Source organism: Cibotium barometz, chromosome 8 (assembly GCF_041138505.1).
Source record: "Cibotium barometz isolate CiBa-2024 chromosome 8, ASM4113850v1, whole genome shotgun sequence".
Lineage (NCBI taxonomy): Eukaryota > Viridiplantae > Streptophyta > Polypodiopsida > Cyatheales > Cibotiaceae > Cibotium > Cibotium barometz.
The window spans coordinates 57,039,317-57,054,289 of record NC_141053.1 but is presented as its reverse complement, the minus strand read 5'-3'; the positions used below and the strand labels follow the sequence as shown (position 1 = coordinate 57,054,289).

General features: G+C 43.0%; 1 protein-coding gene and 1 pseudogene across 5 annotated transcripts in view; both read right to left on the bottom strand.

Moving 5' to 3' along the window:
• Window positions 1–412: 412 nt before the first annotated feature.
• LOC147636458 (F-box family protein) overlaps window positions 413–14,973 on the bottom strand; it is a 49,704-nt gene continuing 35,143 nt past the window's right edge. The window contains exons 3-4 of one of the 4 annotated variants that reach the window (XM_086801896.1): window positions 802–979; window positions 413–678 (exon numbers count right to left, since the gene is read on the bottom strand). In XM_086801896.1, the coding sequence (XP_086658022.1) occupies window positions 547–678; window positions 802–979 (310 nt within the window). In that variant the 3' untranslated portion in view covers window positions 413–546. Of the gene's footprint in view, window positions 721–801; window positions 980–14,973 lie in introns of all 4 variants that reach the window. The other 3 variants (XM_086801899.1, XM_086801895.1, XM_086801898.1) reach the window with 3 other exon arrangements.
• On the bottom strand, window positions 986–9,083 carry LOC147636459 (uncharacterized; annotated as a pseudogene). Its single transcript, XR_015266539.1, has one exon. The product of XR_015266539.1 is annotated as an uncharacterized LOC147636459 (transcript).

Sequence of the window (14,973 nt, the reverse complement as noted above, 5' to 3'; positions counted from 1 at the left end):
ATATTTTAAGCATGCTTAGAAATAGATATCAAAAGCAAATTTTAGAGATTCAAACTTTTTTGCAAAAAGTGCTTAAATGGCCACTATAGAAAAACATAGTCTAATTTTTTTTTTCAACGATACTTTTTTCAACTACTATTTAGTGTTAGCAGTATTCCACTAGAGGATAATTCTTTGAAACCATATAATTAGAGGGAGAAGAAATTTTTTTACCAACTGTCTAGACCAAAGGCGTCTCCTTTTTTTCCCTACACAATTTGTGGTTTCTCTTCACCGCAAAGTTAAAAAACCATCAAGGTTCTAACATGCAAAAACCCTCTGTTTGTGGTTCTTGTATGTCAAGGTCTCCTCAGCTAACAACTCAAATTTCAAAAGAAAATGTGGATAGACAATTGTCAATAGGCATTGATAGATCAAATCAATTCTAAGATTTCATTGGGAAAGCAGATAATATAACTTGTAAAAAGGCATTTATAAGGAAGAAGTTGACAAGATAACATTGAAGACTTATACACAATAGTAAAAACAGCTTAAATAAAGCACCACTCAAGTCTTATGCTTCTCCATCTTGGATTTCTTCTTCTTCGGTCTCTTCTGTGGCCTATCCTCATGCAGATCTCGTATTGGATTGTAGGTCAAGAACTCCAAATCCTTCTTTACACTTTCAATTGCATGCCTCTTTTGAACCTTCAACAAACGAGCTTTATCCGTTAGAGCATCCTGGTTGCAAACTATCATTACGTCAGCTAAAACCACCCAACGACCAGAGGGAGGGAGGGAGGGAGGGAGGTGGGCATGTACCAACTGATCACTTACAGTGCTTGCACTGCATCTTTTCATTTCTTGCTTGCAAATTTTGGCCTCCATTTCAAGAGAATGTTGCCGAAACTGTGAATCCACTGGCTGCTGCTCAACAACTTGCTGCTGCATTGAGCGCACTGTCTGAGGCTGCCACAGCTTCAGAGCTACTGAAGAAATTCTGTTATAGAAACACAAGGACACACCATATCATAGGCCAAAAAAAACCAGAGAAAAAAATCTGCTCTACTCCTCTTTGCATCCATGGAGGATGAAGACTTCGGTCAATTGAAGGTAAACACTTAGCTGCAAACTCAAAAAAACAAACTCCAGGATTATTATTTAAGGTGCCTCTATTTCATTGTTTTCAACATCAAGAGTTGGCAATCTGTCAACTCTGTGTGTGGATAGATGCTAAAAGCTGTTGTGGACAGTCATTTGCAGCTTTGTTACCAGTTTTGACATAGTTTTAACCACTTAATTCCATTATTTTCAGCATTGAGATTTGGCAATCTATTGTTGAAGCCTCATCTCTCTGTGTGGATTGATGCTAGAAGTTGTTGGATGGTGGTCATACACGCTCCCCATGCAGTTTTTAGACCAGTTTGACCACTCTTCCTTGATTCTGAGAAGTGTAGACCCAAGATGGAGCACAAAACCAAAAATAAAGCACAAACAACACAAGGATTATCATAAAAGGAGCCTCTATTTTATTATTTTCAGCAGGAGTATTCGCTTGTATTACTTTGGAGAACTGTTACAATGCCGAGAACTTACTATTACAATGCACAGAACTTATTGAGACTTGACTGATGGAGATTGCCAAACACAAGGACGTTGTAGACCAAACGTCTATTGAACCATCAAGCAGTATGAAGCCAACTTTGAAGCCACTTCGGATAGCCTTATGCACACCCAGATCTGCTGGGGAGATGCACTACTGAAGGCTGACAGCTGAAGCAAACTTCGGGGCTGCCTTTGGACTGAAGCACTAGGTGCTTGGGTGTGATTTATGCTTGCAAAGACCAAGGTCTTCAAGTATCCCACTCTTTCACCCTAATGGATCTCAATGCGCTCATGTTTTTGGAGTGGATTCCACTCCTAATCCTGTGTTCTATGGGAGAAGACTGATTTTATGAGATGGTTTATGCAATGGGCTGCTTTTATATGAGTCCAAGCTGCTTTTATATGAGTCCAAGCTGCTGGTCGGTGGCAACAAATGGCTGTCGGCCTGTTTACAGAAGCTCACGACCTGAACTCACAAGCATTAAATGCTGCGCTTGGTCATTTGTGAGTCTGGCTGCTGTGGCATCTTCTGATGCTGGCCGACTACCATCTCCAACTGGCCGACAGGGCTTCTAGACCCATACAGGCTGCCGACTGGTTCTTAGGGCTCTCCCATGGGCTGGCCAATGGCCTAGCCCATAAGCCCATGTCTTACCATGCCTAACCTCAGATGATCTAAATGCTTGTTCTCCAAGTGGGTTAAGGGACCGACCTTGACATCTAAGGCTGGGAGACTGACCTACGTAGCTCGTGCTTGACGTGTCCCGGACTGGGGCTCACAATGGGGTCACAGCATACGACAAATATCCTAAAAAAGGTACTAAACATCTGTACAAGTATAGCATTGTTGATGAGCCAGTGTGTTACAGCACCTAAGTGCATGGTGCAAGTGAGATTCCCTCCTTACATTGGCGGTAGTGGTATGGCCTCCAAGTAGTCCACCAATTACTAGGGGTACTCCTAGAAGAAATCCTAGCCCAACCAAATGGCTTCGTGAGTGCTTGGGTCCTTGAACTTTGTATAGTACTAGCTAATTATGCGACCGGAACCATGCTTCCACTTATGGAGGAGAATCTACTCGGGCTCAATGCCTTCTAATTCGTCGACCACTTCAGGCTGCTACTCATTCGGAACCTCTTGCAAGGAAAAGCACTAGACAATTGCAATTTAGTCCCAAAGTTATCAAACAATGCTCTCCAAAAAATGAGAAGTAAACTTTGGATCTCTATCTGAAGTAATTATCCTAGGCAAACCACAAATTGGTACCAAAGACGAATGAACAAGCGAGCAATATCTTCGGCTATGGTCAAAGTATTCCGAGTTCTTGTAGCGGCTGGAAGAGGACCTACGAAATCCATGCCGATGTCCTGAAAAGGTAGGTTGTAGCAACCTGGCCAACTTTGAGTTTGAAACCTTCCCCTTTTGACATATTTGACAAGCTTGGACATACTGGTAGACATCCCTTCGCATTTTTGGCCAATAAAAGAATCGCTTGAACTTCTCCAAGGTACTGTTGATACCTCAATGACCCCCAACAAGAGAGTCACGGACATCATGAAGAAGTGTCTGTCTTTTCTCTTTTGAGTATGCATAGCCGGTTCTTGTAAAACAACACGCCATCTTGGATGGAGTAATGACCCGGTTCTAAACTGAGGGCCAAACTGTGTGGAATCCCGAAATCTACTAAATCCCCATATTGTGCTTTCATGCTATCCAAATCTTTTCCTTGAATTTCTAGCACAATGGACTCTTGTAATGTTTGAATGGTTGACTTACGACTAAGAGCGTCAGCAATAGGGTTATTCTTGCCAAGAACATATTCGATCATACCTCCAATTGTTGAAAGATCTGACTCCACCAGGCTTGTCCACTCCATTGGACACTAGGCACTTAGATCTATTAATGTCTCGGTGGAAGACAATGACTTCGTGAGCGTCTATTTGAATGGACTTGGCAAAGAATACAAGCCATTCACCTCTATTGCTATGAGAGAGAATGTTCCCGACTTTTGAGATTTGGTGTCTATGTTAATCGTAGAAGATAAGTCTTTGAGTGAGACTCTTCCTCCCAAAGCAAGAACACTTCGAAAAGTTGTAGTAAGTCACTCGTCTACCGTCTTGCTTTAAAACAACGCCGATGGCAAGGTTACTAGCGTCTGTGATGATAACCTCGAAAGGTCGTCCCATGATCCCAACTTAAGGAATGGTGCTTTTGAGGCCACTTTCTGTAATGCATGGAAGGCCCCAAGTGCTTTGCCTGTTAACGGACACTTTCTGACGACGCATCTTCACGTCCTTGAGCAAATTTGTAAGAGGTGGAGCAAGGTTGGAAAATTTGTCCATGTCAACACCATAGGCATAGTTGTCTCCAAAACTCCTCCCGCTCATGAGGTACGTAAAATACAGTATGGTATGAAACCAATGTGAAACTGTTTTTTTTTAATGGCTGTTTTTTTGAGACTTTTTTATGCCCGTTTTTTTCCAGCTTGTTTTGTTTTATTGTTTTTTATGACCGTTTGGGCAATGGGAGCTTTCTACCTTGCCACCTTCTCTTGACTTTGCATCTCTAAATGTGTACAAATATTTATTTTTCATGTGTTTTTTAAAGTGAACCGTACATCTATCGAACTTGTTTTTCCAAAATAAAAGTCCTGTAACGATACCGTTGTTTGGTACTTTTGTCTCGTTTCATACCTTTGTACCTGACAACTATGAATATAGGGCTAACAAAGACCCATAAATGATCTGATTTCTTGGGCAGCCTTAGGAACATCCAATCCAATATATCTTGTATCTTGTCGAGGTCCAAACGAATACCGGACTACGTATCCCAGATAATGAACCTCTAAGAGACCAAATGCGCTCTTTTTTTTTGTTTGTGTAGAACTTATTGTCCTACAAAAGTTGCAAGACCTTCTCCACATCCTAATCGTGCTACTCTACTGTGGTAGAAAAGATGAGTATATTATCCAAGAAGATAAATACACACTTCCCAATTAGCTCAATAAATACCCGGGACATCATTTTATTGAACGTCACCGAGGTGAGGCCAAATGGCATTACTACGAACTCATAGTGACCATGCTCGGTCCAAAAAGCCGTTTTTGGAATGTCGGCTATAAAAATGTGAACCTGGTGATAGCCACTCTTGAGGTCTATTTTGGAGAAATATTTAGCACCATTATAGACGCTCCAAAATGTACTCGATGCAGGGCATTGGGAACTTATTCTTGATTGTGAGCTAATTGAGTGCCCTGTAATCCAAACATAAACGTGCAATCTTATCTTTCTTTGCACGAATAAGATGGGTGCAGTAAACGGCGAGGAGGATGGGAGGATGAATCTGACCCGGAGTAACTGAGATAACTGTTGTTCCAATTCGCCCTCCAATGCCTTAAAAAGACGATAGGGGAACTTACTGGGGGGCTCTGTCTAGCGGACCAACTCAATGCGATGATCCTTGCGACGAGAGAGTGGGAGTTGTGGTGGGAGATCGTCCCTCAACATGATGTCTTGGAACTTTGGAAGGAGACCTACCAACTTTCTTTCTAAGGGGGTTGCTCATTGAACAGTAGATTATTGGGCGTAGACATAAAGCAACGTCCTTTTCTGAGAGCTCTCTAGGCCTGTACATGTGAAATGAGAGGGATTCCTTGGATGCTTCTATCCTCGCGGATAATGACGGGCTCAGGTAAACCATCATCAATTGTGAAGGTGTCTTGCCGCCGCCAATCAAGAATGGGCGCATGCTCTCGGAACCAATGGATGCCAAGAATCTTGTCACACCCCAGAAGTGGTGAGACTATGAAATCTCGCTTGAAAGTGGCCTTTTGAACATTAATTCAAAGTGTTGAGCTTTATGAGTGATGTGTGTGCGGAGACCAGATGTAAACCCGTCCACGACTAAATTATGAGACACTAATGTGCAACTCATTGTCTTAGCCAATTGCGGAGAGATGGCATCTTCCGAGCTGCCCATGTCAAACAGGATAATGAATTGTTGTTTCTTGGCTAAACATAAAGTGTAGGTTCATCAACTCTATCATGCATAGCGTGGACAATTAACTCCAATGTCTGTCCAAACATGAAGTGTAGGTTCATCAACTCTATCATGCACAGCGTGGACAATAAGCTATGACATCCCTACACACGTCATCAGTGCCCAAGAGTAGGTGCACGTTTGTATAAGGTTAGTCCAAAAGAACATGCTTTATAAAACCAACGAACTGAGTTTCTATCACTCTCCGGAGGTGATGGGCATACTCAGCCATGATAGAGACTAGCACTCAAAGGCTCTCTAAGGTATAACAACAAACAATTACAAAACATAGAAAAGAACCAAACTAAGTCTATATTAAGCTAAAGCAAGAAAGAAAAGACTAAACAAGGCCTACTCTAAGTTAAAACAACAAACCCTACTCTAATCTAGAACAAGCCACTTTTACAAAAAAGAGCATTGAATTATGAATTAAGTGGGCTTTTCAACTCCCCACTTCTATAAAACTTACTCCTTATCATTTTAAAGATTCCAAAAGCTGAAATACCAAAGATAAACTTACTACAATTCATGAAAGAACAAACCTTTTACAAAATCTTATTGAAACTATAACCTTTTTCGATTAGCAGCAAAATAAGATGGCATGATTGAGAGATAAAGGCAAATTTAGTAGAGCAAAGACGAGAGAATCTAAGAAGTTGAGAGCAGATAACACCATACTTAGCTATATCAGAAATATTGGAAGAAAAGTGTGGCATCCGAATGATCTTTAAGCTAGCATATTCAGGTTGTAAGCGTTTGTCATAAATATCTACTATGAAGCCTGAAGATGATTGAGTGATCTTAAGGTCTAAAAAAGCACAACTATCGCTATTTGAGGTGCGGTTAAGTTCGCAAAATTCCTTGGGATAGATCCCTCCACCTAAGGAATTTGGATTGATATACAAAAACTCTTGAAAGGAAGGAATGTCGGGAACGAAGAGGTCATCTACAAAACGTCTCACATTACAAAGTTAGAAAGACAGAACAAGTATTAGCAGAAATAAGGCATTCCATAAAATCAAACTCATAAGTAAAAAGATAAAAATTAGCAAGAAAGACGGCACAATTGGTACCCATGGGAATAACAATTGCTTACTTAAATAAAGAGTCGCCTCAGGATATATAAAGGTTATCTAGGAGAAAATCTAACCAAGTACAAATGTCATCTTTGTCTACAATTTTGGTGAATCTTTTCTTTCTCTTATCTACATCTTGATTTTTACTTTTTAACCGACAAAAATCAAAATGCAAAGCTGACTTTTCTACTAATAAAGCCTTGCATCTATCCTTTTCTAATCTATAGGCAAAAACTTTCGTCATACGGGATCTAATCCTTACACGTAAGTCTTCTAAGTCTAGTTTGGTGTATAAGGTCGTGAAGTCGAAGGTTTGAAGGCATAAAGGAGACGACTTTTCAGCCAGGGTCCGAGAGGAGCTTAAGAATTTCAAGACGGGAAACTACTCCTACAGAGTCTTTTAAAACCCAGCTCGTGTCTGTAGGCACGTCAGCATCTTTAAGAAGATTTTTCCAAAGGTCATGGACACTAGGTAAAGCAATGACGGCTTTAAAGCAACGACTAAGCCATTTAGAAACATCCGTCAGAGATGTATTGCAAGAAGCAGCTATGAACCTGGGCTTTATAGGATTCTTATGAAACTTCCAAACTGTGTACAAAAAAGGCAAAGTAGGGTTGCACTTGAAACCAAATGATTTACAAAAATCTTGGTGTTTCAAGTTAACGTCTTGAGAAGAAAGTCAACAGCTAGAATAAGTCTGAGAGGAAGAATTCACTTCACTTACCAAACATTCTAAGTAAAACTTTTTACAAGTAAAAACAAAATTGTTAGAACACTTGTCTACGTAGGAAATAACAAAATCTCGATGAAATTTCTTGAGAGCAACTAAATCACTAGAAGATAAAGAATTGCTAACAGAGGGAGTACTCTTTGAACAGAATTTCGTGAGTTTCTCAGAGGCTTTTCTCAAAATAGTAGCTTTCCAATGAGAAAAAATGCCTTGAACTCCTAAAGATTCTTCTAGCTTGACTACAAAACTAGATATGGCCTTTTCTATGGCTTTAAGAAGAAAAGAGTCAACTGAAGAAGAAAGTCTAAATTTAGTGTCTTTAGAAAAGAGCTCTTTGAGCGAGTGAGAAGGAAGAATGGAGCAATCTGCAGTGACCACATGTCCTAAAGATTCCTCCACAACGAAGAGAAGACAGCCTTCCTACAAGGGCATTCAGTTCTAATATGCCGATGTAAGTCGAGGTTGATGTGGAGGCACGAGATCTCTAATGCCGAGCACACCACAATGATGACCCACAAGAATCTCTCACCGGGCTAGTACCTAATCCAATATCCAAATCCAAATCCAAGCTTGCACACAGGGTGCTTAGGAGACAAATGCAGATGATGAAGCTTATGACGATCAACGGAAAGTTTTTTGCCGAGACTGGTAGAAAAAACAACCCACAAAATGTACAGATGTATGTCCCTAGATGCGTCCATGACAGCATGGCAATCAGTAGTACAGATTAATATGCGGTGCATGGTGGCGACTCTGCCAACTTGGCGGCGGTGTTGGCCAGCACAACTAGTGGTGGCAGACAAGCGGAGAAAGCACAGCAATATGACGGCACTGGCAATACACGACAGTGGCTGGCAGGGCATCCCAGCAAGTGGCGGCGTTGTCGAAGCTCTTTAACTTTGCTTTTCCAACTTCAAGATCCCTTGGAGTCCATTTTACCGGTTGATGAAGGCTCCTTTGCCTTCCTTTCCCTTACTTGACCCGAAGATGTTGCATCCAAGAGAGCGGGCCTAGGGATAGCCTCCTTGATGAATTCTTCAAACATTTGAATTCTTCTTTGGTCATGTTCCCTCTTGGTTCTCTAAGCAAGAAATTCTTCATCTCTGAGGAGCAAATGTCTGAATTGTTAAAAATCATGGTACTCTTCCGATGACATGGCCATGGTCTCATAAGAAATGGATCAACGGCCTTGATTCCCATCCTGGAGTCCTGGATCAGCCTCATAATTGTTACCTTCATTAGGCCCTTGGTTTCCCTAAACTCTCAACATGGCTCTGTCACCCCAAGAAAGTTTCTTCAAGAGAAGTCATGCTCTACTACCGCTGTAAGCCTAGCGGGGCGTGCCGTAACTAATTCTACCACATATGCAAGAGATAAATATAGTGAGAGAAGATAGAGAGAGGAAGAGACAGAAGAGATAGTTAACCACACTGAGCGGGGAACAAGCCCCGACCCCTTTCACGAGCACACTGACCAAGATCAATACAACCAATGAATATAAAAGCAAACAAATATGCCGATGTAGAATATCCAAGTCAAGGTCGATGTCAAGGCACGAGATCTCTGATGTCGAGTATACCACAGGGATGACCCACAAGAATCTCTCACCGGGCTAGTACCTAATCCAATATCCAAATCCAAGTCCAAATCCAAATTGAAGTCCAGATCCAAATCCAAGCTTGCACACAGGGTGCTTACAAGACAAATGCAGATGATGGAGCTTATAACAATCAGCGAAAAGTTTTTTGCCCAAACTGTAGTAGAAACATCCCATAAAATGTACAAATGTGTATGTCCTTGGGTGCGTCCACGATAGCATGGCAATCAATAGTACAGATCAATAGGCAGTGCACAGCGGCAACTCTGCCAACTTGGCGGCGGTATTGGCCAGCACAATTGGTGGTGGTAACCGAGCGGAGAAAGTACAGCAATATGATGGCACTAGCAGTACACGACAGTGGCTAGCAGTGCAGCCTAGTAGGATGACAGCGCTGGTTGCTAACGGCGTCAGCTGGTGGCGGCACTGATAGGGCTGGCTGGGTGGCATAGATAGGCTGGCTGCGGCGCACAGTAACAAGGTGCAGGCACTCGTGAAGATAGCGCACAGCAATAAGCGTAGGCAGCAGCACTGCTGGCTGGCGGTGTTGGTGGCGCAAGGCTAGCTAGCAGCGCTGATGGTACGGAGGGACAGCAGCACAAGCGGCTGTATAGTACAGCCAGGCGGCAACAGCAGCTGCAAATAGGCGGTGATTTTTGGTGGCGCACAGGCAATGATGGTGATGATGATCTCCTTGCACACACTCTCATGATCTTGATGATGACGAAGGAGATGTTCTTGAAGCTTCAAAGATCTTATTCCTGGCCTTACAAGAGAGGTTCAAGCCTTTTTATACCTAAGGAGATCCCTACTTTTTGCCAAAAGCAATGCTTTTGCCTTGTTTTCTTCTTTTACTTTGCTTTTGGTCTTTTTACTCTTTGTTTTTCCCTTTTTCTTTTTAATAATAAAATATTACTCAACTTTTGTCAAAGTTCTTTAACTTTGCTTTTCTAACTTCAGGGCCTTGCTATTTAGCCTTGAAGCTGCTTTTTGAAAAAGGGGCTTTTAGCTTTTTGGTCCCGCTCAATCTCCTCTTGCCAATGATATCTCTAGCTTGCGGTCAACTCAGTTTGACTTTTTTACTTTTTTGACCAAGACTGATGCTTTTTCTAGAGCAATACTTAGAGTCTCTGTGCCCATGCCTTCTTCCACCTGTCTCGTGTTTGGGCAAGGATTCCATCATGTGAAATGAGCTAGGAGGGCCAAATAGTTACAATAACCGCTATACGGCATTCGTGTTTGAAGATGGAGGGGTGGATATATCATATAACGTTAGTGGTGGCACTGTAGAGGAGGATGCTTTGGTGGCTTTATAAGCTTATAACTCACTGCAATCCCTCTTACCATGGCCTACTTGATGACAGAAAAAACAACGATTCTCTGTCTAGTACCACTTTTGCTCTTCTAGCTAGAGATAACCTCTAGTAATGCCCTCCTTGGCCTTCTCAAGCATCTTTTTAGGCTTAGCCTCTGTGGTTTCTTGGTGCCTAAGGTGCTCTAAGACATATTGTCGTTACTGCCTTTACTATTCTGTTCTGAGTACCCTTACCCAGCTGAAATGAAGACTCTTGCTGTTGCTGGGATTTGGGACTAGTCTCAACCTGCGTAGGCTTACCTCCGTTTAGAGCATCATCTCTTGATTCTGTAGCCCGGTCATAAGACTGAGGCTCGAAATTGTGAACGGGAAACCTAAGGTGCTCTAAGACATATTGTCGTTACTGCCTTTACTATTCTGTTCTAAGTACCCTTACCCAGCTAAAATGAAGACTGTTGCTGCTGTTGGGGTTTGGGACTAGTCTCGACCTGCGTAGGCTTACCTTCGTATCCAACCTCATGAGAAACTGTTTCAGCTTCTCATCTTCCGTCTTCCCCAACTGTTGTGCCATGGTGACGACTCTATTGGAATAAATAACACGGGCGACCCATTTTGAGAGAGTGCAAAACTCATCCTCCAAATTGGTCATGTACTGGAGTGGGAGGAATCTTGCTTTGAGGTCCGACACAAAAGTCTCCCATATGTAATGGGTCATGCCTGTGCTTAAGTTTGTGTGCAGACTTGACCAATGCTACCACCAAGTAATCGGTTCTCCCATGAGGGGTAGAGCCACCAGATGGACTTTGTCTTGTGGATCTGTAACTTTAGCTAAAAGGAAATATGCAACAAATTGATGAATAAACTGTGTAACTACAGAATAATCACACTTAACCATCATACTTACTAAAGTTTGGTTGAGGTCGTATGACAGTGGTTGATGGAGCGGATGAGGTGTTAGGACTAGGTGCCATTTTGGGAAGCGTTGCCATAAGGCTAGCCTGAAAAGCTGCTAGCAACTACTGATGCTGGAGTTGCATGGCTTCCCGATCTAACTTATGTTGGTATTTTGCTGCCGCGCATTTTGCCTAGCATCGGTCTTCAACCTCCCCACGTTTGGTTTCCTCTATCTGTCGTGCCTCATCAAGTTCCAATCTTCTTTGTTGCTCCATGAGAAGAAGCATTTGCTGAAAACTTTGGAGACCCTGCTCCATAATCTGCTCTTTAGATTGCCCTTTTGGTCGCTCTTTAGGCTGTTCTTCTCTTTTTTCTTTTGCTTCTTGTAGTTGTAGCCTAAGAACCTCTTTTGTTCCATTAGCTCTTGAAGGATTATAGGTGCGCTTTGCAGAAGCGTTTCTTCTTTTCTTGTGACTTCGAGGACACTTTCTTCTGCAATGGTATCTTCGTGGACACTTTCTTATGAAGTGGTATCTTCTTCGTAGCTTCTTTCTTCTTCTCTTGACACGCTGAATGGCTGAGTGGTTTTCCCTGACCTCAAGTTTACCATTCACAGTTTTGCTCTCACTTAGGTAGTCAAGCTGGGTCACAACCAAAAGCTCTGATACCAATGTAGCATGCAACTAGCTACATCGTATAACGCACAACAAGACCTTCTTTATACCTTTATGAAGTGAGCATGAAGCAATCCTTTATACACACGAGGTAGAGCTGGACTAAGAGAGAGAGAAAGCACAGACACCACCAAATTGGGTCCCAATTTACCCATTGAAGGGACCCCTGCAAGCAAGAGTATTTTCTTGTATTACTTCGGAGAATTGTTACAATGCAGAGAACTTACTAAGACATGACCGACGGAGACTGCCAAACGCAAGGACGTTGTAGACTGGACATCTGTTGAACCATCAAGCGGTATGAAACCAACTTTGAAGCCACTTCAGATGGCCTTATGCACACCCAAATCTGCTGACGGAGATGCACTATTGAAAGCTGACTGCTGAAGTAAATTTCAAGGCTGCCTTTGGACTGAGCTCTAGGTGCTTGGCTGTGATTTATGCTTGCAAAGACCAAGGTCTTCATGCTGCATTGTGTTCTATGAGAGAAGACTGATTTTATGAGATGGTTTATGCAATGGGCTGAGGGGCTGCTTTTCTATGAGGCCAGGCTGCTGGTGGTGGTCGGTGGAAACAAATGGCTGTCGGCCTGTTTGCAGAAGCTCACGACCTGAACTCACAAGTATCAAATGCTGCGCTTGGTCATTTGTGAGAGTCTGGCTGCTGTGGCATCTTCTGATGCTGGTTGACTGCAATCCCCAACTGGCCAACAGGGCTTCTAGACCCATACAGGCCACCGACTGGTTCTGAGGGCTCTCCCATGGGCTGGTCAATGGCCAAGGCCATAAGCCCATGTCTTGCCATGCCTAGTGGGCTAGCCAATAGGCTGCCCATATACCAAGGCAGCTACATGTTGTAACATGCTCTATATATGCATCTAAAGGACTGACTTTCACCATGCCTAATCTCAGATGATCTTAATGCTTGTTTTCCAAGTAGGTTAAGGGACTCACCCTAACATCTAAGGCTAGGAGACTGACCTACATAGCTCGTGCTTGACATGTCCCGGACTAGGGCTCACAATGGGGTCACGGCATACAACAAACATTCCTAAAAAAGGTACTAAACATCTGTATAAGTATAGCACTGTTGATGAGCCAGTGTCACACTGCACCTCAGTGCATGGTGCATGTGACACAGGTATTTGCACTGAGACCCCAGTGTGGGGGTGTGGAGTAATGCTACCAAGCATGCCTTTCTTGTTGGAATTATATGAGCCTCAGTGGTGTGGGTTGTGTCTAGGTTGTTTTGGTGTGAACACCCTCTTAGGTGTGAACACCCCTTATTAAGGGTTAGGTCAAAAGATAAAGGCGTGCCTATAAATACATTGTACATGGAGTGAGTATTATCATTCATAATACAATCATTGTGTTCATATGCAATCTCTCTCACTTGAGTTCTATTCTGTCGCTCTCCCTCTTCCATATCCATGTCTATGCTTCCACACACAATGGCTTGATCTCTCCACCCCTCCTTCCACTCACTTACTCCCTCCTTGACCTGGCCATGTTTCCAACATGGTATCAGGCCTAGGCTCCATTCCATCACCATGCTTCACCTTCTCCCATAGGGTTTTTTTTTTTTGGGTTTCTGCATTTTCAGCCTTTCATGAGCATCTGTGTGTTCTTCTCTTCATGAGTCCTCCCCTTCATATGCTGCGTTTTGTAATCTCTTCCCATGCTGCATTTTCAGAACTGATGCTCACACGCAGCCCATACAGCCGCCTTATGTGATGTGTTTTCTCGCCCATGATACACCTTCACAGTCGCCATCTGTAACTTGGTTGAACACAATGCTAATTAATACACTTAAATACACTAAGATTTGATGGACACTTGCTCAAATACAAGAAGTAAATTGCTGAATTGACAAGAGACACACGATGAGCCGGAACGGCCGACCCCTCCCTCAAATAAAGTATATTGATCTTGGGAGAATCAAGTACATAGTGTCATGGGCATTTCTGACCAGATTTCCATACCAATGCATATGAATACAGTATTGCAAACAAGTGGTTGTCGATGTAGACTTGCAATCCACACTACCTCTCAAGTGACCATGTTCCCTACCATCTGCTCTCTATTGTTCCACCAACACATGGTAGCAACAATCTGAAGAGAGCACGTAGGACAAGAGAACACTACAGAGGGTATGTGATCTTGTAATCCGGTTCCTCCCTCCTGCTATTTGCTTCCATATTTAAGCATTAAAGCTTACCAATTGCAAGTAGAGTCAATGACAGTGGAAGTCTTCGCGATGGAAGTCCTTGGAGTGAAGAGATCTTCGATTTGTCACATTTCTTCGCGACAAAAGTCTTCAAGAGGATGAAGGGAATCTTGGGAAAGCTTCCCCTATGGTTCAACTTGAGAAAGGAGGGCTGAAATTAGGTTTTTCAGCAAAAATACCAGAAATTACAGCAATAAAGAGAGCTGTTTTGCTGAATTTCAGCCATTGGGAGAGTGTAGGAGAGTGATTAGCATCCGGAAACACTCTTGGAAGCTTGAGAAACACCTTAGCAAGCTTGGAAATGGAGTTAGGAAGGAGAAAGTGCAGAAAATGCAGCCCAACAGCCCTCATGAAGGAGGTGCCCATCTCTAGAGAGAGGAGGAAGAGTGAGGTGGTGAGTTGTCCAGTGTAGGTGGCAGGCAGGTGCTTTGTGGAGCAAGCTAGAGTGGACACATGGCTGGTTACTCCCTTTGTACAAAGGGGATAAGGTCTGGGCCGTGGACATTGAATTATGTCCACCTCGGGACATCAGTGTGTGTGAACACTGGGCTAGTCAATGCAGCATTGGTATGGACAATCCCCGTTCATGAGACTATACCAAAATAGACCTGCTCCAGGCAAGTACACGAGGTACCAGACCCAATGGAACACCAATCCACCAAACATTTCCGGGCATGTACACGGAGGCTTCCCAATGGAAAGCCAAGTCCACAGTATCACATGAGTGGCATCAATCCCCGGCATACACAACTGCCATGGACACCAGTCCAATGTACATACATGATAAGAAAGCACGGGTGGCAATTGGGTGGCCAAATGGTGACATCCCCCCCGGCTT